General features: G+C 38.3%; 1 protein-coding gene across 5 annotated transcripts in view; it reads right to left on the reverse strand.

The window, feature by feature from the left end:
• Nucleotides 1–26,201, reverse strand: part of Rabgap1l (RAB GTPase activating protein 1-like) — a 574,303-nt gene that overhangs the window by 207,083 nt on the left and 341,019 nt on the right. For all 5 annotated transcript variants that reach the window (XM_006496875.1, XM_006496878.4, XM_006496876.2 and 2 more), the window contains 2 exons: nt 16,935–17,060; nt 15,567–15,710 (listed from right to left, as the gene is read on the reverse strand). In XM_006496875.1, the coding sequence (XP_006496938.1) occupies nt 15,567–15,710; nt 16,935–17,060 (270 nt within the window). The remainder of the gene's footprint in view (nt 1–15,566; nt 15,711–16,934; nt 17,061–26,201) is intronic.

The following is a 26,201-nucleotide window of genomic DNA, read 5'->3' on the forward strand; positions in this document are numbered from 1 at the left end:
TTGCCAAAAGCAATCTACAGATTCAATGCAATCCCCATCAAAATTCCAACTCAATTCTTCAACGAATTGGAAGGAGCAATTTGCAAATTTGTCTGGAATAACAAAAAACCTAGGATAGCAAAAAGTCTTCTCAAGGATAAAAGAACTTCTGGCGGAATCACCATGCCAGACCTAAAGCTTTACTACAGAGCAATTGTGATAAAAACTGCATGGTACTGGTATAGAGACAGACAAATAGACCAATGGAATAGAATTGAAGATCCAGAAATGAACCCACACACCTATGGTCACTTGATCTTCGACAAGGGAGCCAAAACCATCCAGTGGAAGAAAGACAGCATTTTCAACAAATGGTGCTGGCACAACTGATTGTTATCATGTAGAAGAATGCGAATCAATCCATACTTATCTCCTTGTACTAAGGTCAAATCTAAGTGGATCAAGGAACTTCACATAAAACCAGAGACACTGAAACTTATAGAGGAGAAAGTGGGGAAAAGCCTTGAAGATATGGGCACAGGGGAAAAATTCCTGAACAGAACAGCAATGGCTTGTGCTGTAAGATCGAGAATCGACAAATGGGACCTAATGAAACTCCAAAGTTTCTGCAAGGCAAAAGACACCGTCAATAAGACAAAAAGACCACCAACAGATTGGGAAAGGATCTTTACCTATCCTAAATCAGATAGGGGACTAATATCCAACATATATAAAGAACTCAAGAAGGTGGACTTCAGAAAATCAAATAACCCCATTAAAAAATGGGGCTCAGAACTGAACAAAGAATTCTCACCTGAGGAATACCGAATGGCAGAGAAGCACTTGAAAAAATGTTCAACATCCTTAATCATCAGGGAAATGCAAATCAAAACAACCCTGAGATTCCACCTCACACCAGTCAGAATGGCTAAGATCAAAAATTCAGGTGACAGCAGATGCTGGCGAGGATGTGGAGAAAGAGGAACACTCCTCCATTGTTGGTGGGAGTGCAGGCTTGTACAACCACTCTGGAAATCAGTCTGGCGGTTCCTCAGAAAACTGGACATAGTACTACCGGAGGATCCAGCAATACCTCTCCTGGGCATATATCCAGAAGATGCCCCAACAGGTAAGAAGGACACATGCTCCACTATGTTCATAGCAGCCTTATTTATAATAGCCAGAAGCTGGAAAGAACCTAGATGCCCCTCAACAGAGGAATGGATACAGAAAATGTGGTACATCTACACAATGGAGTACTACTCAGCTATTAAAAAGAATGAATTTATGAAATTCCTAGCCAAATGGATGGACCTGGAGGGCATCATCCTGAGTGAGGTAACACATTCACAAAGAAACTCACACAATATGTATTCACTGATAAGCGGATATTAGCCCCAAACCTAGGATACCCAAGATATAAGATATAATTTGCTAAACACATGAAACTCAAGGAGAATGAAGACTGAAGTGTGGACACTATGCCCCTCCTTAGATTTGGGAACAAAACACCCATGGAAGGAGTTACAGAGACGGAGTTTGGAGCTGAGATGAAAGGATGGACCATGTAGAGACTGCCATAGCCAGGGATCCACCCCATAATCAGCATCCAAACGCTGACACCATTGCATACACTAGCAAGATTTTATTGAAAGGACGCAGATGTAGCTGTCTCTTGTGAGACTATGCCGGGGCCCAGCAAACACAGAAGTGGATGCTCACAGTCAGCTAATGGATGGATCATAGGGCTCCCAATGGAGGAGCTAGAGAAAGTAGCCAAGGAGCTAAAGGGATCTGCAACCCTATAGGTGGAACAACATTATGAGCTAACCAGTACCCCGGAGCTCTTGACTCTAGCTGCATATATATCAAAAGATGGCCTAGTCGGCCATCACTGGAAAGAGAGGCCCATTGGACTTGCAAACTTTATATGCCCCAGTACAGGGGAATACCAGGGCCAAAAAGGGGGAGTGGGTGGGCAGGGGAGTGGGGGTGGGTGGATATGGGGGACTTTTGGTATAGCATTGGAAATGTAAATGGGTTAAATACCTAATAAAAAATGGAAAAAAAAATAAAAAAAAATAAAATAGTTGCAAACAGAGATTCTTGAAACAAAGCCTTCATCGAAGCCATTAAGGGTGTCTCTTTGACTTGTTTATGGTATATCCTGAGTCCAATGCAAAGGTTTTTTTTTCATCACTTTCTTAATTTCAGTCAGATCTCAAACACTTTCTCGTGTAAAATCAGGTCAAACTAGATAACTGAAAAGCAGGCTGAAACCTCAGAAGAGGGAGCCTGAAGCAGAAAGGGCAGAAAACAGAAGGGAGAAGACATCGAGGATGGACAAGAGAAAGAAAGCTCTGCAGGGGAAGCACCTAAATACCAAGGAAAGTGTGGCTGAGCAGAGTCTAGTTATGTAAGAGCAACATGGAGACAAGGCTCGCTCGTGCCACGATCCCCTACCCCGGAGGGGTTTCCTGCCCACCCTAATGGGTAAGTGGACCTCAGAGAACAGAGTCACTCCCGACAAGACACAAGACTATGACTAATGAAGTCACTGTGGGTCTGTGCTCCAGCTTTTAAGTTTGGACTGTATCAGACACTAAGGAGATATCAAGAGCAGCATTTCTAAAATGTCCATGTAATTTACTACCAGACACAAACATAAAGAAACTACAAGAAAGCCAAAACGGGGGGAGGGGCTATCTGGAGGCAGAGTGAGCACATCTTTGAGTAGGTAAGCCGGCAGAGAAACAGGTGCTTCTAAAGGCTGTCTTTCTGAACTCTGGGTGTCAATGCTGACTCATGTAAGTATGTTCAATATTATTAGCTTCAGCTCATCATAATTTATTTAATTTTTAAGTTGAAAACTGTTAGATAAAATGTATTTAGATTCCATTTAGTAAGAAAAGGGTTTATAAACTGCTGTTTTAATAGTTTCAGGGCTCTACCATTCATCGTTTCACAGAGAGTTTTGTTACTACTAATAAATAATGTCTTAAGATGTGCCAGGTAAAAGATTTGGGAGCTGGGCATCCCCGTACAGTCCTATAATCCACACTACATACACGTCTGAGTCAGGAGGACCATAATTTCAAGGCCTAACAGGGCTAAAGAGTAAGTTGAGGTCACCCTGTTTTAAAACTAGAAGCAAGTTGGGCTGGTTATTGGTTGTCCATTCCCTCAGTCTCTGTTCCATCCCCCATGCCTACATTTCTTGTAGACAAGATAAATTTGGGGTTGAAAGTTTTGTGGGTAAGTTGGTGTCTCTATAGCTCCACTGGGGTTCCTGCCTGGCTACAGGAGGTGGCCTCTTCAGGTTCCATATCCTCACTGTAGTGAGTTAAAGCTAAGGCCACCCCCCATTGATTCTTGGGTACCTCCCTTATCCCAGGTCTCTGTCTCATCCTGCAGATGCCTCCTCACCCCGTCAGTTGCAGATTTCCATTAATTTTCATGGCCACCTAGCCATCCCTCCTGTCCTTTCCCACACCTAATCCTGAACCCTCCATTCCCCTCCCCATTGCCCTACCTCCCAGTTCCCTCTCTTCATCTGCCTCTTATCATTCTTTTATTCCCTCTTCTGAGTGAGATTCAAGCTTCCTCCTTTGGGCCTTCCTTCTTGTTTAGCTTCTTTGGGTCTGTGGAATGTAGCATAATACCTGTATTTTATGGCTGATATCCACTTTACAGTGAGTACACACCATGCATGTCCTTTTGGGACTGGGTTACTTCACTCAGGATAATATTCTCAAGTTTCATCCATTTGCCTGCAAAATTCATGATGTCTTTGTTTTTAATAGCTGAATAGTATTCCATTGTGTAGAATAGAATCCCACTTTATTTATCTATTCTTCAGACAATACTAATGATTCTATGTTATGCTTGCAGATAGATACAAGATGCCCTCTGAGAGGTTCCACCCAGCAGCTGAGTGAGACAGATGTAGAGACCCGGAGCTAAACAGTGGCTGGTGCTTGAGGACTCTTGAAGAATAGGCAGAAGGATTGTGGGACCTAAGGGGATAGGAACTCCACATGAAAGCCCACAGAGTCAACCAACCTGAACCCTTGGAGCTCTAAGAGACTGAGTGACCACCGTGGAGCATACCTAGGCTCCACAGACCTAGCTCCATGGGTTGGACCTAGGCCTCCCTGCACATATGGGTCTTCATGTAGGTCCCAAACATCTGGAGTGGGGGTTATCCAAAAAACTGTGGCCTGTATATGGGATATGGTCTTCTAGCTGGGTGCCTTATCTGGCCTCAATGGGAGAGGAAACACCTAGCCTCTCAGAGACTTAAAGTGTAGGGTGGAGAATACAGGGGTAGGGGGTACTTAGAGGAGAAGGGAATGGGGAAGGGTTGTGGGAGGGGGTGACTGGGAGGGGATGTAAAGTGAAGAAGTAAAAAAATTAAATTTAATTTAAAAATAAATAAAAGTAGAAGGAAAAGAAGTTAGTTACACCCTAATCTAGCTCAGTGAGAGAGTGCTTGTGTAAGATGCTCAAGGCCAAGGCTCAATCCCCAGCCTCTCCACTCATACAAGATCTGTGCATTAAGAAGGCACTTTTTTGTTTGTATTAAAAATTCTTATGAGCAAAACAGAAACTTGTGTATTTGCTAGTGAGCAAATGGAAATGCCTGTCTGAAGTAGTATGTACCTACTTCACTGGGTCCTAGAAGAACAACTAGACATGCTCTAATTAATTACACTTCCAAACCCTTCAAGTGTCTTACATAAGACACAATTAGATATCTTAAGTAAGAAACAACAAGCAGACCAGCTCTAATTCTTAGGTCAAGGAAGCGCTGTGCAAAAGAAAACTGTTTTATTCAATTATGTAAAAATTTTCTTGCACTAGTCCTCAGAAATGAACAACAAAATGAGTTACTCTACTAGAACATGGGCAGAGGTAAAATATCAAGTGGGCATCTGAAACAGCAGAGCTTTTGAATGCCCTGGTGAGAGCCTAAACAGCAGGAAGTCAGAGGTCTCATCGCACCCCTTTCACCCGGAGCAATGGCAACCTCAGCACAGGCACCTGGGTACCGCACGCTGACAGAATGTTAGTAATGGCTTAGAGCTACAGCTATAAGAGGCCCTGGATAATAAAAAAAAGAACAAATCTTTACTTGGTTAAAATGTCACACAAAGCAGTCCCAGAAACGACTTACCATGGAGAAGTTCTGCCAGAGCAGTGATACACCTGAGCCTCGAGGCTAAGAACACTGGGTAAAGATGCCAACGGCTGTGAATTGGCAGGACCTCAACCCTAACAGGAGAGCAAACACTGATTTATTTTTGTAACTTAATTTTGTCTTAAGAAAGAAAATAAAAATCTGCTTATTTTCTGTGGAGCTGAAAGATAAGAATAATAGGAACTTCTTTACTTTCTTTTTTTCTAAATGGGCCAACTATATATGGGATGGATAAAGCAGTATTGTGTGTGGCTTAGAACAAGGTATGCAGTATTTAGTAGGTGTCACCCACAAATGCCCACCGTTTAGTATACTGTTCTTTTAGACTTAAAAAAGGAAAGACCAAATATTTATCAGCTAAACTATAAGTCAGAATGATAAATGCAAATAGCTTCTCTCACACACAGCCTCATTTATACATCTACCTTCAGCTGCTACTATACAATAATTTCTCCTCTACAGTACAATATAATTACTCTATAAAGAAGAGGACTTCTACTAATAACTACAGTGGATGTCTTTCAGTAAGAACTAGTTAAAGAAGTATTTTCACAACCCAAATTCCAGAGAATGAGAAACACAAAAATACTCCATACAGCTTTGCAGGCAGTCATTAAAATGACTTACACAGGTCAAGCTTGCGTGTTGCCTTTATTAAAAATGCTGCCTATAAAAGGATACAGTGACATTACTGAGAACATAGTAAGCATCTTAGCTCTAAGAGCTGAACTATATTTGTAAAGATTAGATACTGTTTTCAATTGTTCCACTCCCTATTCTCTTTAAGTAAGCATCCCTGGCTGGAAAAAATATAGTTTGTCTTTGTATAGTTTGTCTTTGGAATGCATGAGAAATTTACTTAATAAATAATACATATTTATCAAAAGTCACTTCCTAGTATAGTCAACACTAGTTTCAAATATTTAATCATAAATTTAAAAGAATATGCTTACTTATTTTATTCAATACATATGTACCTACTTTACATACTATGAGACTTTTCTCTTCTTTGCAACAAAAAGAATACTGAAAAGTAACTCTATTTACTTTAGTTAGGAACTGAGAGATTTTTACAATAACGACAAAAACTATAACTTAAGTCAGTAGTCCTGTTGAAATGGCTCAGGGACTAAGAGCATCGAATGCTCTTCCAGAGGTCCTGAGTTCAATTCCCAACAACTGCACCACATTATAACTTAAATCAGTGATTTTTCTTATAAATGTGAGAACTAATACACAACCAACAGTGAATTAGTAAACATGTTCAATGTATTCTGAATCTTCAAAATAGCATGATTCAGCCTTCACAAAAGCAAAACTAACATTCCTGCCCTCCCCAATAAACATGTAGCTATATGTAAAGTATCAAGTGCTGACTCTCCTGTGCTCATCTTTCATAATTTTTCCACTCTACACATTCAATCTAATTATACCAACATTGACCTTAAATATACTCAAGAATACCACAGCAGCTTCTATAAGAAACACCACAAAGACATTATAACCTGACCTGTCAGAGTTGGGAATGTAAGAGTGGCATTCCTTAGTCATTCTACAATGCCACAGAACAACAATCCCTAGTCACGCTGCTTCCAGGATGCTCCTGGAAAAACAGATGTGACAAAGCTGTCCACCCTTCCCTTTCACTACACCAAAAAGAATAACTTGCCTTATACTGTCCACCAGCACATCCTACTGCCTCAACCTTTGAAAGGTGCCTCATAGAGCCAATTCCCACCCCCTCCACTGATGTCATCGCCTCCCACCCTGAGGTCGCCTCTGCCTCCTAACTAGTTTCCCATCGTCCCTCTGAATGCACCACAATCCCATACTAAATACTGCAATGTAAGTGATTCAGGACATAATGTGGAACAGTGCCAGGTCTTCTGTAATTTTTTTCCTGTATTTTTCCCCATCATACTTTCTGACCAATATACTATATGGTCTGCTTAGTTATTGATTTTCTGACTACTATAAGGACAAAAATGTCATAAGGACAACAGCTTTGTCTATTTTTTCCTTTACTGTTATATGCAACTAAATGGAACAGTGTAAAACATTTAGATTTAAGTTTACCTCTATCGATTTATTCAGTACAACAGATGTATTTTGTACAGGACAGGATAAAACACAATGGGTCAAGAATCCTTTATTTAAGAGGTTGTCGTTTTTTTTTGGCACCTTTGTTAAGGAGCTGCAGCTGCAAGGCTTTACTGCATTCTGAGTTTCATACTGTGGTCTATTGGTCTATGTGTCTGGTTTCATGTTTCTATTATTACGGTTCATTTTGAAATCGGGGATTGTGGTACCTATGGCTTTGTGGTGTTTGTTTGTTTTGTTTTTGTCTTTTGGGATTACTTTTTTATATCTGGTAAAAAACTAAATTGATATTTTAATGATGACGGGACTGAACCTGTCAGTTTAATAATATAAATTGTCTAATGCATGAATATTGGAAGGTCTCTGCAGTTTTTTTATAATTCTTATTGTAAAGTTATTTCAGTTCCATATTTAAATGTATTACTAAGGTGTGAGTGCAAGCCCACATGTATTGGAGGTGCTAACTGTAAAACAGGTTGATGCCATGATTCAGGACTGAGATTTTAGAGAGAATGATTTTCTGGTTCTGGAGACGTCCATTGGTAAATAAAGCTTTACATAGCCTAGACAAGTTTTGTTGCTGCTGCTGCTTACGCAAACCACTTGTTTTCTGTATTTTTGTGCACATATATCAACCACTAGAGGGGTTTCAGAAACATTTATTCCTTCCAGAGGTCTTAACTGTCCTTATATCATCTCATTCTGAAGAGATTAATTTGCATGGGAGATGTTGAGGCTAAAAGGGAAGAATGTTATATAATGAATCTGTTCAACTAATGTCAGAAAACTTCCTTGAAAGGGCAATTATCCTTGGTAGTTTTTAATCAGATAATATAGAACTGTCATTTTTCTCATTGTTCTCTCAAGAAAGAGGCACTGGAAACACTCTAATTCAAAGGGTCAATGATTTCCTTAAATTTCATGAAATATCAAGTTACTATATAAAGCAGAATACATTTTATACTGAACTACCTGGAAAGAGTCAACTTGAAGCACCGGCTGTCAGTTATCTTGTCAAGACTAAGAGAACTTGTGTAGCTTTCCTCCTCCTTTTGTAAAACGGTGAAGGGAAAGGGGAAAGAAGACTGGAGAATTACTTGAATCATCAATAGGAAAAGAAACTTCTCTTAAGTCCATTGGCTAAAATCTTGCTTGACCAATAAAGCACTTCAACTAGTTTGGATTAAAAAGAGTGGTTGCTTTAAGAAACCGAGAAATAAAAGGCTCTCAGCGGGATTGGATGAGTAATGGGATATTTAATGGTAAATATTTTGTCACAATCTTATTAAACTTGAGAGAGAGTCTTATTTTATATCTAAAACTCCAGAGACTAACATGAGGAAGGTATCTAGAAGGATCAAGATCTTGAGTCTACTATCTTAACTGTTAACTCATTTTATACTGTCTCCATGTTCCTTTTTCTAAAAGGGAATTCCTTCATGATTTTCCCTGTCAGGGTAACTCTGTCATACAGGCACAAAAGTGGTTACAGTATTGGGATTGGGTTACATCTAATTGAGCTGTTGGCTAAAGGGGTCCCATGGGAAACCCCCAACAAGACAGGCTATTGCCAAGACAATAATAAGTTGCTCTCTACAAACTGACAGCCAGGTCTCATTGTGAAAACATCTGTGTTGAACATGGAGAAGTTGAGTGGTGCCTACAGAGAGCCTTCACCCCGATGTTCTAGTGTCCTTGGTACAGGAAGGTACTCTGTGTTATCAAAATAGAAGCATAAATACCAACTTGGTCACAAACCCTTTGATCAGAGGTTTACTGCCTGATAAAATCCTGTTAATACTGTCCTGCCTGCAAGGTATGCTAGGGCAATGGGGGCTGTAAGTTTGTGGGAGTAACCAACCAATATAAGATTTGACTAAAGGCTCACTCCACAAGATGGATCCCATACCTGACACTGCTTGAGTGACCAATAACCTGAAATTAGATAGCCCAGGAACCTAGGGTAAGATGAAATACCACTCTTCTTAAAAAAAAAAAGTAGTAGCAATAAAATGAGTCCTAGTGACATTTTGCTATACTCATACATCAGTGTCTTCCTTGGTCATCATCAAAGCAGCTCCCCCCTGCAGGAAATGGGAACAAATATAAAGACCCACAGCAGACATCATACAGAAAGAATTCTTGGAACATTTAGCCCTAACTGGGATGTGACTATCAAATCCTTCCCCTCAGGGATCAGGGACACTGAAGAAGAGGAGGTAGAAAGGATATAAGAACCAGAGGGGATGAAGGACATCAAGAGTTTCTGTGCCCTCCCTTGGCTATTTTCCTTCTGTTTGTTTTATTCAATTCTGATGTGATAGGGTTTTTTAAATTTTATTTTATTACTATCCCTTAGAAGCTTGTTTGTTTTCTAATGAGAGACAGAAAGGGAGGGGCAAATAGGAGAAACTCTGAGGAGTACAGGGAGGGTAAACTGTAATTGGGTTATGTTACATGAAAAACAATTTTTGATAAAAAAGAAAAAAGATCTAGGCCTTGGTCCATATCTCTATGTAATTCTAAGTGGTCAAGTCAATCTCTTCACCAAATGAGTTTCATTTTACTGCACTTTGTGAATTATAATCTGACCCAGGGTTAGCTAGCTAAAAACACAACAAAAAACCTTTCCTTTTTTACAAGAAATACTTATACTGAATAAGACAACTCAAAAAGTAATGGCTATAGTGGTTGGAGTACATTCAGCAGACTGTATTCAGGTTGAGGACGTCCATACACTCAAGCCTGGCAATGTCATTTCTAGGTGTATACCCACAGAAGTGTATGCTACTCATCAGAAGACAAACTCAGGACCACGCCCAGCCACACTTAACAGCCTTAGTGTGGAAACAATCCTAAGGCTGGCAACAGCATAACAGAAGGATGGATGTGCTCTAGCATAGTCACAGTGGAGGAGAGAAAGTGTGCCCAGATGGAAATATGAAGAAATCTTATAAAGATGCCAGGAATAAATGAAATTACACAGGAAGTTTGTGTGTGTGATTACACAGAGAACAAAACCAAGCCAGAAAAGTGTAGCCGGAGCATCAGGTACTGATTATCCTTCAGAGGATGGGCCTGAAGCAGGTCTGAAACGCAGTGACCCTCTGCTCTGTACGATCTTGGTGCTGAGCACCTTACACATGCTCTTTCTGTGAGAAAAACACCAAGATTTACATTATACTAAGTTTTTGTTACACTAAGAAAAAGTTATGTCAAAAAGTGAAGCATTTTATTCTTGATGGTTTAACAGCACAATGTTTGCACTATAATATTAATATGAATAGGCTTCTTATCTCAAAAATCAGACATAAAACAGGGGGTTAAAAATAATTTCCTTTCAATTGCTGCCTAAACGTTTACAGACACTGCATTCCTTTTACCATAAGAAGTATATTTCAGAACTCTGATTTATACTTGTTGCCACACATCTTCAACCAAATTAGGGAATTAGCAAGGGCCACCATACAGCCAGTTTTAAGTATTGTAAATAACAATTACTAATAAATAGGAGGTTTTAAAACTCAAGTTGTACTGCTAAAATAACACAATTATTCCCTTTTTGCTAAATTAACTTTGTATTCCTAACTTCAAGGTGCAAGACTGAGCACATGACATGATGATCTGCTCCTTAAGGGGGAAGTCAAATTCAATGTCTTCTTTTTCACCTTCTAAAAGGGTCTTTGAGTAAAAGGCTTTACTGTCTAGTCGTTTTTTTGTTTTTGTTTTTTGTTTTTTTTTTGGTTAGAATGACTATAGAAAAAAATCAACATTTTCTAAGAATTTCCTAGCCTTTTATTTGCAAAAAATATTAACTAACAAACATCAAGATCTGTACTTACAAAGAGATAGGAAAAAAGACCCAGTATAGAGTTATTTAAGACTATTTCTTCCACTAGAATATTTAGTACATAGGAAAAAATAGCTTTTGATATAAATATTTTATAGAAGAAGGAAAGGGGCAAAGAGAAAAAGCAGACAGGCAGGAAGTCAAAGTTTATTCAAAAGCTCTTTTGCAAGTAATCCTTCACAATGATGACAGAGATGAGTTAGTGGAAAGAATGAACATCCCGAGGCACACTAATATACTGTTCTTCACAAAGTTTATTTTGAAGAATTACTTTACTTTGTCAACTTCCTTAGCAATCATGATGCTGTAACCTACTATAGCGTACCCCACTTTTTGGAAAGTCATGCAGATACAGAACTAAGCCTTACCAGTGAGGTAAAGGATCTCTGCAGTAAAAACCTTACTAATACACTAAAAAGGAAGCAGAAAAAAAAAAAAAAAGAAATTGAAAGAGACACTATACAACAGAAGACCCTTCAAGTTTCTGGACTAGCAGAATCAATTATGTAAGAATGGATGTGTTACCAAAGTAATCAATTTATAGATTCAAATGCAATCCCAATCAAAATTCCAAAGACATTCTTCAGAGAACTAGAAAAGAAAATTCTAAAATTCATATGTGAACAATAAAGACACAGATAGCGAATGCAGTCCTAGGCAGAACACTCCATGACATACTGTGACAAAGACAGCACAGCACTGGCATAACACATGTAGGCCAATGGGAAAGAATACAAGACTCAGAAAGAAATGTAGACATCTTTGACCTTCGACCTTCTAATGTTTTTTTTTTTTTGTTTTGTTTTGTTTGTTTGTTTTAACAAAGCTGTTACAAAATACATTAGAGAAAAAGTACCCTATTCAACAAATAGTGCTGGCAATCTGGATAGCCACATACAAAAGAATGAAATAAGATCTGTATCTCCTACCTACCACACAAAAAAGCAGACCAAGATGGATCATAGGGCTTAATTAGGACAGGTAAGGCAAGAACAGGATTCCAAAAGTGTATGAAATATTGACATGAATTACATGAATTCAAAATGGTCCTGCACAGGTGAGGGAAAATCAATAGAGTAAAAACATTGCCCACAGAATGGAAGAACAATTTGCCAGATTTGGGTATATAACAGTATCTAGAATATAGAAAGAACTGCAAAAATTAAACAGGCAAAAAAAATGCTGATCAATAATTTATCAAAAATTGGCAAATAAACTGAACAGATCCCTCTTAAAAAAAACAGAAAACACAAATGATCAATAAAGTTTTAAGGAATACTCAACATCGTTATCTTTCAGGAAAAAGCAAAATTAAACTCCTTTAAGTCTTCACCTTGATACTGTTAGAAAGGCTGTCATTAACAAAACATGCTGGAGAGGACCTGGAGAGAAAAACACACCCCTTATTCACAGCTAGTGAGAAAGCATTGCCACCAGAGAAATCTGTGTGTGCTGGTGGGCTTTTGTTCCTTCTAATGCCCCCCCCCCATTGTCAAGTTGACACAAATTAGAGTCACTTGGCCAGAGGGAACCTCGCTTGGGGTACTGCCTCCCTGACTGGTCTTTGGGACTGTTTACATGGAGTCATTTTCATGGCTGCTCATTAAGATGAGCGGGTGGTGCCACCCCTGGGTAGGTGGGGATGGGCTGTATGCCAGATGAAGCTGGGTCACGGTGTTTATCCTAGCAACAGAGAAGCAAATTTGGATATGAGGTTTACCTGAAAACATAAAACTAAAACGTCTGCATGACCCAGCTCTACTGCTACTGGGTACATCCTAAAAACTCTAAAGGCTACCACAGAGATACTGATATACCCAGGGTCATTTGTTCACAATAGCCAGGAATGTGCCCCACCTAGAAGTCCATCAACAGATGAATGGCTGATGAAAATCCAGAACATATACACAATGAACTTTTATTTAGTCAAAAGAAAAAAATTAAAATTTTTGTAATATTAATAGATCTGGAATTACTTTATTAGGTGAGGAAATGTATTCTCAGAAAGAAAGAAAGAGGTTCGTGAAAAGGAGGAAAAAGAATTTTTAAATTAAACTGACAAAAGAAAAATTGAAAAAGTATTAAAATGCAATAATGAAACAATTAGCTTGTATAATAATTTAAAAAGGTGAAAACCAACTGCACAGTATAAGATGAAGATGAGAGAGAGCAACATCTGTGGTGGTCTTACTAATTGCAGTGAATGTTGTGACCTTTCACCTACTGTGGTTACAAATGACAAAGGAAAGGAACACATAAATTTTGTTTGAATTTCTTTACTATAAATTTGAATAACCTTCTTAGTATTCAACACAAGAAATTTAAGTATCTTCAAGATGATATTGCCCAAGAAGTTGTGAATCCAAGTTCCTGAAGACACATAAACACTGCCAGATGCCATCATGGCTCAGGGGATAATTTCAGAAAGTCACTCATCCAGCAAACTAAACTACAGCATTACTAGTCTACCATAAGCAATAGAGAAATCCATTTAGCACAACTATGCACTCTACACTCTGTAATGAAACCACAGTCTAATCTAGCATGAACCCAGATAATCTCTTTCAGAAAACAGTGTGAAGTGATTGATGGTAAGCTCAGGCTGTAGACAAAGCAAAGACCATCAGCCTATCACATGGTCCGCCTCTCAGGAAACACTGCTCTTAACCAGTGTATCATGGGGGATAATGCCTATGAAGACTTACTTATCAAAATTAATTTTGAGTATTAATTGGATTTAGTATTACAAAACTCAAACATCTAAATTCGGTTTCTTTTTAAAAGAGTACTGTACTACAATGTGAGAAGGCCCATTCAGAATAGTCAGTCAGGGCAGAATGTTTGCTAAACACCCAAGTTTCCCTTGTGGATAATGTGATGATCATAGCATGCTGAAGAAGGTTTTAGTTTCTTTGCCTTCTTCCACTGGTAATATTTTAAATGCCATTTTTAGACTAATTTATAAGTAAAATGAACAGGATAATATATGTGCTATCAATCAATATCAATCGCTGTTATATAATCAGGAATCAAGATCTCTTTCTGTGACCTAGCAAATCACTCCACTCTTCCTTACCAAAGTACTTCACAAATGACTCAAAATCTTCTTCACCTACAAAATGCTTTCAAATTTCAGATGCAATGCAACTAATAGCAAGAGCCTTTGAGAGAAAATTTCAGCAATATTTGCATATAAAATGATAGGCTTTATATAGCTTAGGTACTTTCAAAATACTATTTTTAAAGTTAAACTATTAATGTCAAGGGTGATTTAAATGTGTGGTCTTACTTTTGTGTAAATTTATTCTTTCATTTAAATATTCACTTTTCTTTTCATCAAGCAGGCTATTCTTATGGAGAAGGGTCTCAGTGTAGCTAGCTTGAGCTGTCCTGAAGCTCATGGAGATTCTACTGCCTCCCTCTGCCTCCTACGTACTCGGAATAAAGGTGTGCACCATCATGCCTGGCCCAGCAAACTGCCTTTCAAGAGAGACCCCAAGATATTTTTTAGCATTTTGACTGACAATACAATATAAGTGTGTGTGAGAGAGTGTGTGTAATAAATTATTTAAAAGAATAAAGTAAGTGTGGGGGTATACATCAGTGGTAGAATATATACTTGGATGAGGGTGTATATCAGTGATAGAATACATACTTGGATGAGAGTGTATATCAGTGATAGAATATATACATGGATGAGGTAGGGCTCCATCCTCACACCACTGTCCCAAAGAAAACAGATAAAACATACCCAGTCAACTAAGGGATCTAAAAAGAATAAAGTAAACAAATACAAACAATAAAGGTATTTAAAAAACAAGTAATTGATATGTTCTACTGCCTAAAATTATAAATGGGGTGAGGCTGTAATTTAGTGGCAGAATCCTTGTCAGGCACGCAGAAAACAACAGGATGCATGTGTCATAAGGGAAGGGGAAGCGAAGGATAGAGCAGAGGACAGGGCGGGGCAGGAAGAAGAGCTCAGCATCTAAAATGGTTATCATTTTTCTTTCTTGGAGGAACCAAAACTACCACACACACAGAGGGAACTAACAAATGGAGGACTTAATTACGGGGTTGGGGGTGGGGGAGGGCTTGTTCATATTCCTGATTGTAGTATAAGTGCAGCAATAGTAAAAACCGCTGACTCTAAATGCATTTAACTTTTTCAAAAGTTACACTGATGATATATTAATCACAGTTATAGGCTTATTAGGAATATAATTACACAAATTTAGCCATGTAATTTTATTTTATGGAAATTATATAAGCCTTAATATTTTTATTCCTGACAAACAGTAAAATTATGTAATCTTTATTAAAAATTCAAATGGAATTTTGGTCCATGAGTGTGGGTTAATACTATGAAAAAGGAAAATAACTGTTTCTAAGCAGACTTTTCTATGTTGCCATAGGGATGAAAGCTGGACACTGTACCTCACACAGCAGAAGGTCAATGATGTGGAACACCATGCAGAGTGGAAACTTGGCAGTAAAGAGAGTGAGGAACCACTGGGATGCATACATATGAGCTTCCAGGTTCAGATCACAGAAGTGGCTGTACAGGTCTGGCAGCTGTTCCTAAAAGCCAAAAGCAAAGGGTGAGGAGAACGATTACCAAGGAAGTATTGTCGTTTGCAACAACTGTAGTGTGCACCTGCATGTCAGTGCACAGAGGTGATGACAGGAGATGGGGATAGACACACGACAGATGAGTGTGGACAGAAACAACTGGGTGCAACAGGATTATCCTTGCGAACATGAAAGAGAGTTCCTGCTTCCTGGAAAAATCTTGTTCTCTCAGAACACCTTCATTCTAATGACAATTCTTAGACTAAGGTAAGAGACAGGATTCACCTCCTACCCACCTAGAAACAAAATATATCTTCATACTCACAGACCATAATTTCATTTGAACTTTTAATAAACATTAGATCATTTTATTATTTGTCAGTTGTAAATGTTGCAAATTCTCAATGTTATCTGAGGTACACAGTATACTTTTAGAGTAATTTGCGCACTTGGAAACTCTAAACCATGACCAGACATAAAGACCTAACTGTGGACTGGAGAGGTGGCTAAGAGCTCAAAGCTGGTGCTGGTCTTCCAGGGGACCTGAGGCTGGTTCCACGCACCCAGGTCAGGTACCTTGCATCCACACGCAGCTCTAGCTTCAGGAGATCGGCTGCCCTCTCTGGCCGACTTGGTCACCCAAATACAAATATAAATGCATCCAGGTAATACATAAATACATACATACATACATACATACATACATACATACATACATACATACATACATAAATATTTCTTTAAATATCTCATCATGATCATATAAAAATGACAAAGTAAAACTGTACAAGAGTGCAATACAAGATAAATAGCTCCTAACAATGCTATTTATCTTGTAGTGTGTGTGTGTGTGTGAGAGAGAGAGAGACAGACAGACAGACAGACAGAGACAGAGAGACAACCATTTTTGTATCAAATGCTCATATTGAAGAGGACTGAAATGTATCTATTTGATGGTTTAAATGAGGTATCAAAATTGTTATCGAGCCCAACTTGATATATTAGATATAGTTATTTAACTTTTAAATCACATAAGGAATACTAACTTTTGGAAAAAAAACAACCAACTTTTATGTCTGAAAAGTGAGAAGTAATAATAAAACAAAATAAATGTCTTTATAGTCTGGAAGTTGTATTCATTAAACTTTCATAGTAAAATATTGCTCATTAACTCTGTTAGTGATTTTGATAACAATAAATTCATGGATGATAGAATTTCCCATTTTTCCTTACCTGCATTAGTTTCTCAAGTTGATAGAATTTGCAATGAAGATCTTCAAAATTGTTTCTGTATAAGTCTCTCAATTTATAACCATACATAATAGTCACCAAAACACAGAATGCTTGCTCCTCTGGCATCTACAGGAAAACACACATAAGAAAAATGAATGAATGCCGTATGTTTAGACTAACCTTTTCTTCTCAACTGAAGCTGACTTGCGCCTCTATCACCTAAAATACTTTTCTTAACATCAAATCCCAAGTAACCCTCATGATCTTCTCTTGGATTTCTTCACAAGTGGCTGTTCAAAAAGTTGCATTCCAAGTACTATAGCCAGTCTGAGAGAAACCAATTCATTCAGTCTCTCTATAAGTGGATGACAATTAGCTGAATATTTTACCAACTGGCATCTTACAGGGGTGGGGGCGGGGAGGAAATGCTAGTACCTCCTTCAATGTGGTAAAAGTACTGAAGCAGATAGGTAGTTTAAAGCCTTTAGGCCTTCCTACACACAGTTCCTGCACAGCCAAGATACAGGCACTGTGGGAGGCACTGAAAACAAGAATTGAGATGAATTGATCTTGATGACCAATGAGTGCACAGCAAACTCACATGAATTAAGAGGCTGGGTGTGTGAAAAGCATTGAGACAGCTAGAGTACATGTAGAGGTCTGATCCAGAATGGGCCAGATCATAATAAATCATTCAAAATAACCACAGAGCCACAGCAGGCAGACAGATTTCTGTTTACCTTTAGACATGCTACATAAATGACACATATAGCTCCTTCCTCAATGTCTCTCTTCTTCATATAAAGAACATAGCACATCCAATTAATACACATGAACAAGTTTGGCTTTGATGCAAAAAAGAAAAAAATACTATGACAACTAACTGACAATTCTAGCCCATAGTCATTACTCGGATACCTAAAATGATTTTATGTCTGTAGTCTTAGCACTTAGGAGAGGCAAAAAGATAGGAGGCCAAGGTAGTCCTCAGAGACAGAGCTTGTGGTGAGCATGGGCTACTGTGACACTACCTCAGAAAAGCAAGAAAGAAAGACAGCTAAATGGAACAATATTAGTACTTGATCCAAGAAACTTTTGAAATATCTGTATTTTCATCAGCTAAGTCAGTTAATGCCTCTGAACTTCAGTAGTTTTATATTTTAAACCAATTAAGATTGAATACTGGATATGCCTGTATTTTTGAATCTCTCCTATGGTTTCCCCAACAGATACTTACTTAAAACAAAACCACTAAAATGACTAGTTAGGCTATTATAATGATTAATGTTTCACTGAACAATACAATTCAATTTATCACTGATATGCAATTAGTCTAAAAAAATTAAACAATGTATTTTTAAATAAAAATTTAAGGTGCGGGAACATGGTAGATCTTTAATACCAAATTCTCATTTTACTGTGTACGAAGTTTCTCCCAAAAATCAGTTATTAGACTGGGAAAAAGAGAAGATAAACACTAAAATTTTGTAATTTAAGATATGACAGTGTCATCCACAGTTATCTAAAATACAAAATGAAACACCTGCCTAGCATAAGCTCTGAAAATGGTGTAATGTAATCAGATGATGCAATCACTGTTAGGTAACAAGTGTTGGCAAGGATTTGTCATCTGTATTGATAAGAACCATCAATGGACAGAAGCCATTAATGGATAGAGACCACCTCTAAGTCTCACTGTATTTCTCCACAGCAAACTCTCTTTTACAAAGGAAGCCTTTAAGAACCATGTATTGCACATAATATATTTTTGATAAAACCTGAATTTTGATGAAAATGATCTCTGCATGTACTATAAAACTGTCTTTATTCCACCTCATTATGCTTTGCATCTTTTGATCTACCACTTTCTCTGAAGTCAGTAAGTATTCCAGAGTTCCTGGCTTTTTTTAAAGATTTATTTATTTTTATTTATATGAGTACACTGTAGCTGTCTTCAGACACACCAGAAGAGGGTATCAGATCCCATTCTAAACGGTTGTGAGCCAGCATGTGGTTGCTGGGAATTGAACTGAGGACCTCTGGAAGAGCAGTCAGTGCTCTGAACCACGAATCCATCTCTCCAGCCCCCCCTGATTTTTTTTCAACAAAGATAGATGCTGATTATTTGGAGAGTCATAGCTCATGAGTCTTTGTTTTCCACTGAAAAGCAAATAAAATGATAGCTGCCAGCTATTTGTTTACTTTCTCCTTTAAATCAAATAGATGCTAGAAAACATTTAAATCAAATGACTGCTCAGTGGCTTCCTATATGTTACCAATTTAAATGAGCAGGATCGGGGGCCAAAAGAAAAGTGGTTGTGTATATAATGGTTAATTTTAGAAATAATAGCAGCTACCATTATTAGACATACCATGAATCCACTTGATTCCCACAAAAACCTTAGAGTAGGTCTAATTTTTACATTTGAGATGCAACACTAGTGAAGTTCAGAGGCATTAACTAATTAACCATAACTTTAAGTCAATTAAGGAGAGTCTGGGTTTCAAGTCACTACTGTTCTTTTGTGATATGCACAAAGTAAGTCATACTCTTTATACTCATAACAAGGTCCTCAGTCCTCAAGGAGCCTTCAAGGGTAATGATATTATTTCCATATTAACATGAAGAAACTGAACCCCAGCTTAGGAATCCTGCCCAAGGTCACATTAACCTAAAAGAATTTAAAGGATGATTCAAATTTATAGCTGCTCTGTTAACTATTGTTTGAAGGGGTTCTGTTTTGAAAGGGCAGAAAAGCATAGCTACAAACATAGATTTAGGATCATAAAATATAAGGCCTGATTTCAAGCTCATTAAAATCTCTGCCACAGAGTTCCCAGTTTTATGCCAATAAGTAGCTCCTGAGCCAAGGCCTATCACACATGGCAGAGAAAGTCCTGAAGAATATGCTACAAATAGCTTTCATTATAAACATTTATTTGGATGCTGCTATCTTGATTCTGTGGAATCTTGATTTCCAAGACAAACAGTAAGTAGCTCAGTTTCTCATTTCTTTTTTTCTTTTTTTCTTTTTTTTTTTCTTTCTTTGGTTTTTCGAGAAAGGGGTTTCTCTGTATAGCTCTGGCTGTCCTGGAACTCACTCTGTAGACCAGGCTGGCCTCAAACTCAGAAATCCGCCTGCCTCTGCCTCCTGAGTGCTGAGATTAAAGGCGTGCGCCACCACGCCCAGCTCTCATTTCTTTTTTTTAAAAACTTATTATTATTATTATTATTTTATATGTGTGTATTATGTACATGTGTGTATGCCACATGCATGGGTGGGTGCCCACAGAGGCCATAAGAGTTCTCTGGAGCTAGAGTTAATGATTGTGAACTGCCTGACTTGGATGCTAGATACATAACTCAGGGCCTCTAGAACAGCAGGGAACACTCTTCACCACTGAGCACTCTCTCCAGCCCAGTCTGCTTGTCACTTTTTATTGCCACTGAGAAAGTCATATCTTAATCCTGTCTTTGAAGGAAATTCCATTACAGGACTAATAACTTTTTAATCAATGTTATTCTGAAATACAATATACAAAATACAAAAAGGTCAGATGTGTATTCTCTAATAAATAACTGATCATAAAACAAAAAAATAAAAATAAAAAAATGGACTCAGGGCTTCATGCAACCACCAGCTAGTCTAAAAATGAGAATATTGTTTTAGCATTGAAGATCCCTGTATAACACATGGACTGGAATGAGGAACCCCCAGCCCATTTGCAACAGATATTCAGCTCAGTCTCCATGTGGGTCTCCCAATAAGTGGAACAGAGCCTCTTCCTAAAGCTGTAGCCTGACTGTGGTATCAATTCTCCAACAGGGCTGTCTTGTCTGGCCTCAGTAGGAGAGGATGTGTGTAATCGGGCAGAGACTTGATGTGTCAGGGTTGGGAGATAACTAGGGGAGGACCTCACCTTCTAAAAGGAGAAAGGGAAGAAAGATGGGGAAAGGGTCTCAATGGTGGGGGGGGGGGGAGGCTGGAAGGGGAGTAGCACTTGGGATGTAAATAAATAAACAAAAAGATCCCTGTGTAAACCTTTTCAGTCATGAACCCCTCCCAAAACATCTTTCTAGAAAATTCACTATCCTCCTTTAACAGGAACCATTACGCTGTTGTACTATATAGTTTTTTCCATCTAAATAATATTCTAAAAGGAAAAGTAATTGATTATTTTTGGATGTTATACAGAACTGAATCATACAAAATGTAATCTTACACGTTCCTTTCTTTAGTATTTCTCTAATATTATAAAGATTATTGCAATTTAATGTCTAAAATAGTTTAAAGTTGTTGTGGTTATATACTACCATGCTACATTACCCTCTAACCACAGATAATATAGTTCTTATAGCTCACTAAATGGATTAACAGCGTCTGTTTGAGAATTCTTGCACTGCTTAACCTACTCAATGTCACAAGCTATTGCCAAAGCCCCTGACAGTTTTCTAAGCACAGAAGAATCTAATTTTAAAAGACTACTTAGATATTATACTCTTGAAAATTCAGAACTTTACATTTGAATATACTTTTCATTTTCTCATCTCTCTGGGGTAAAGGACTGTGGGTGAGGGAAGGGCAGCAATCCACAAAGCAGCAGACAATGATTAATATGCAGGTGCAAGGATGACTGCAGAAAAAAGCAGCAGCAGCAGCTTATGTAACTGATAAAGTATTAGTCAGCAGGACCCTAATAACACCTCCCTGGACCCTGAGGCGGTGTAGCTGATCAATACTTTAGAATAGCCTATTGTCTTCTATTGGCTTAGACAACAGAGAAAAATAATACAGGAAAAAACCTTTCTGTATTCAAAGTAGCTGACAGGTTGAAAGGTGAACAACATATATTGATTAATTTCACAAGATAATATAAATTACAAATTAGGATATATATTTTATTAGTATGATGCTGAATATCAGTTAATCTTTTCTTAAGGACCCTGACAGCATTTCTGTTTTTCATGCTATTTCTAAAATACATAGCAACAACTACATAATTCAATTAATTTAGAGTACAAGAGACATTAACGATATGTGTCTTGGAACACATTTTAGGAGATATTAGTGATCAACCTCATAAAGGCTGACTTACTATATGGCCTTCATTACTGTAAACAGGAAGCACAAAAAAGTTCTGAGTAACTTTTCTAGTTATTTGCCTCATTCTTGCTCTCCTTAGGAGGCAAGAACAGGATATATTTCCAAATAATTACAAACCTGAAATAAGCCAAGTCTCCCAGAACCTCAAACAAATGGGGGACTTCTTGGAGCTCTGTTCTTATGGAGCTTTAATCAATGTAGCATCATGTGTTTATGAAAGGGCTATGTTATGTTGGGACTTCTTTTCCTTCCAGTAGTCCACCTTAGAGGGAGACTTTGTAAGACCCAAGAAATAAACAAAACTTAGAAGTTTTACAAGACTCAGGAATGAAATAAACTTAGAAGTCTCAAGAAATTCCTAAATGTTCCTTACAATGGTCACCAGTACCTTCCCCTGGGGTATTAAACAATAAGAACCGTCATACAGAACTCTCTCCAGCCAGCTGCAAACCGTGCCAGGAGCTCTAGGAGTTCAGCTTCTATGTGTTGCTGCTTAGGCTGCAGTGGACATTTTGGTGATGCAGCTGCCTCTGAGCCCTCCATGCTCCCATCAGTAACCCCACCCCCACACCACAGCTAAACTTGGATCTGTCACTGCTGCCTGTCAAAGGTAAGTAGATACCTTGTTCACACCTCCCTAGGACAAGTGACACATGATGGACTGAGGTAACAATGGCTTATTTCATTCTGTGAAAAACAAAGCAGTAAAACACTTGACTTGCATCTCAGCTTTTCACTTCAGTGAGGACAAAACTTCAGAAGTGGCTCTCTCTGTGAAGAACACATGCCATTCAGTGGGCTGCCGGACAGCTCTAATTGCCCTAGAAATTCCCCATTCAAAGATTTTAAAACAAAATTAATCATTAATCCCAACTTCTTCCATTCACTCTAAATGTCCATTCTCCTGTGGGACCTAACTATTTTAGATACTACTTGCATTCTGTGTTAGAAAATTATGATAATAAAGTGTTTGATATCACAGGCCATCACAAGAAGATAAGATGTGAAGATGTCAAAAAGAAAAAGAAAGCAAGACCAAAAAATATACCAAAAGAAATACCAAAGTAGCTGATGCTGCACAAAACTAAAGTGCCTTGAGGTGAGTCATGACAACAGTGCTATGGACATCACTCTTACTAGAATGAGGTAATCAGCATTAAGACTGTGAGTCTACCAGCATTTTCAACAAATGGTGCTGGCACAGCTGGCGGTTATCATGTAGAATAATGGGAATTGATCCATTCTTACCTCATTGTACAAAGCTAAGTCTAAGTGGATCAAAGACCTCCACATAAAACCAGAGACATGGAAATTTATAGAGGAGAAAGTGGGGAAAAGCCTCAAAGATATGGGTACAGGGGAAAAATTCCTAAACAGAACAGCAATGGCTTGTGCTGCAAGATCAAGAATTGAAAAAAGGCACCTCATAAAATTGCAAAGCTTCTGTAAGGCAAAAGACACTATCAATAAGACAAAAAGTCCACCAATTTTTACCAATCCTAAATATGATAGGGGACTAATATCCAATATATACAAAGAGCTCAAGAAGCTGGACTCCAGAAATTCAAATAACCCCATTAAAAATGGGGTACAGAACTAAACAAAGAATTCTCAACTGAGGAATACCGAATGGCTGAGAAGCACCTGAAAAAATGTTCAACATCCTTAATCATCAGGGAAATGCAAATCAAAACAAACTTGAGATTCTACCACACACCAATCAGAATGGCTAAGATCAAAAATTCAGGTGACAGCAGATGCTAGCGAGGATGTGGAGAAAGAGGAACACTTCTCCATTGCTGGTGAGATTGCAAGCTTGTACAACCACTCTGGAAGTCAGTCTGGCAGTTCCTCAGAAAATTGGACATAGTACTACCAGAAGATCCCACAATACCTCTCCTGGGCATATATCCAGATGTTCCAACTGGTAATAAGGACACATGCTCCACTAAGTTCTTAGCAGCCTTATTTTCCAGCCAGAAGCTGGAAAGAACCCAGATGTCCCTCAACAGAGGAATGGATACAGATAATGTGGTACATTTACACAATGGAGTACTACTCAGCTATTAAAAACAATGAATTCATGTAATTCTTGGGCAAATGGATGTATCTGGAGATATCATCCTTAGTGAGGTAACCCAATCACAAAAGAAGTCACTAGATATGCACTCACTGGTAAGTGGATATTAGCCCAAAAACGTAGAATATCCAAGATACAATTTGCAAAACACAAGAAAATCAAGAAGGAAGACCAACATGTGGATACTTCATTCCTCCTTAGAATAGGGAACAAAATACCCATGAAAAAAGTTACAGAGACAAAGTTTGGAGCTAAGACAAAAGGATGGACTATCCAAAGACTACCCTACCCAGGGATCCATCCCACAATCAGCCACCAAACTCAGACACTATTGCATATGCCAGCAAGATTTTGCTGAAGGGACCCTGATATAGCTGTCTCGTATGAGGCTATGCCAGTGCCTGGCAAATACAGAAGTATTCACAGTCAGCTATTGGATGGAACACAGGGCCCCCAATGGAGGAGCTAGAAAAGGTACCCAAGGAGCTGAAGGGGTCTGCAACCCTATAGGTGGAACAACAATATGAACTAACCAGTACCCCCAGAGCTCATGTCTCTAGCTGCATATGTAGCAGAAGATGGCCTAGTCGGCCATTATTGGGAAGAGAGGCCCCTTGGTCTTGCAAACTTTATATGCCCCAGTACAGGGGAACGCCAGGGCCAAGAAGAGGAAGTGGTTGGGTAGGGGAGCAGGGCAGGGGGGAGGGTATATGGAACTTTTGGGATAGTATTTGAAATGTAAATAAGGAAAATATCTAATAAAATAAAATTTTAAAAAATACTGTGAGTCTACTACAAATGCTCATTTCAGAGTGCCAGACTCAGCAGTGCCTGAGGTTCACCTAGTTGGGCCTTTCTGCTGCACCCAACACTATGCATTGTTTCCTTCTTTATGGAAGACTCCTCTTCTTCCTCAGACATTTCAGTGTTTAATGTTCTCAGATTCCATCCTCATTTTATTAGCCTTGTTTACTCTTCTGAGATTATAGATTCCCTCTCATCATGTCAGCTTTGATGTCTCCCCAAGTGTCAGCCCCTAGTGTCAGTGGGCTGCTGGATAGCTCTAACAGTCTGAGAACTTCCCCCACCAATTCAAAGATTTTAAAACAAAATTAATCATTAATCCTAACTTTTTCCATAAACGCTAAATGAATATAATTCTTTTAACTAAAAGCATCATAGCCACCAAGTACCAAGCTGGAGAACTGGGCGTGTCACCTTCTACTTCCCTTCACTAGCCCAGAAGCTGCTCACTTTCCTTTGAAATGTTTCTTACTTTCTCCCCTTTCCCAGTCCCAGCATATGTCAGAATCTAGCTAGTCTCTCCACAGCTGTTTGTTCTCTTCAGCTTTGCCCTCTAAGCAAAAACAAACACAAAAATACGAATGTCTACCCTTGCCCAGTGGCTTCTCATTTGTGTTGGAAGGAAGTCACTTTAATGAAATGAATATGAAGTCCTTATCATATGACCCATCCCTATCATATCATTTTTACCCCACACGTGAACAAGTCTGATTTCTTGTGGTTTCTCTCTAAATAGAGTACCAATTTGTTTTCATACACTTGATTTCATTCATTTTATCTATAATTATTTAACTTTAATTATTCTTTAATTTATTTCTTGCCAAAATAGCTTCCTGTTCCAGAAAGTTTTTCTAACAGTTCTGTCAGAACTGGGCTGGGCAAGTCTCCTGTGGACTATCTTGCCCAGGGTCTCACTGTGATGAGCACACTAAGTTCTCCAGTGAGCATTTATTGTTTCTCTTGTCAGAAAGATCAATGAAGACACAGAAAGGAGAATAAAAATTCGTTTGAATTGCTTGTACCCCATCCTAGACACAAACTACAAATGTAATCCCACTTCAAAGTCCAGAACCTGGCAATTGATGCTAAATGAAAGTGACGGACAGGAAGAAGTGTATAAAAATAAATCAGAGAAAATCTAGTAGGTTTCCTTGTTATAGTATAATAGTTCATAATGATCTGATTTCTGAAGTTTGTGCTTATGCTGATATTTTTATTCAAGATAGCTAAGCTAAAATTAAATCCAAATAAGTAATTTAATTTATTTGCTTCTAGATA

Source organism: Mus musculus, chromosome 1 (assembly GCF_000001635.26).
Source record: "Mus musculus strain C57BL/6J chromosome 1, GRCm38.p6 C57BL/6J".
In the NCBI taxonomy this organism is placed as follows: domain Eukaryota; kingdom Metazoa; phylum Chordata; class Mammalia; order Rodentia; family Muridae; genus Mus; species Mus musculus.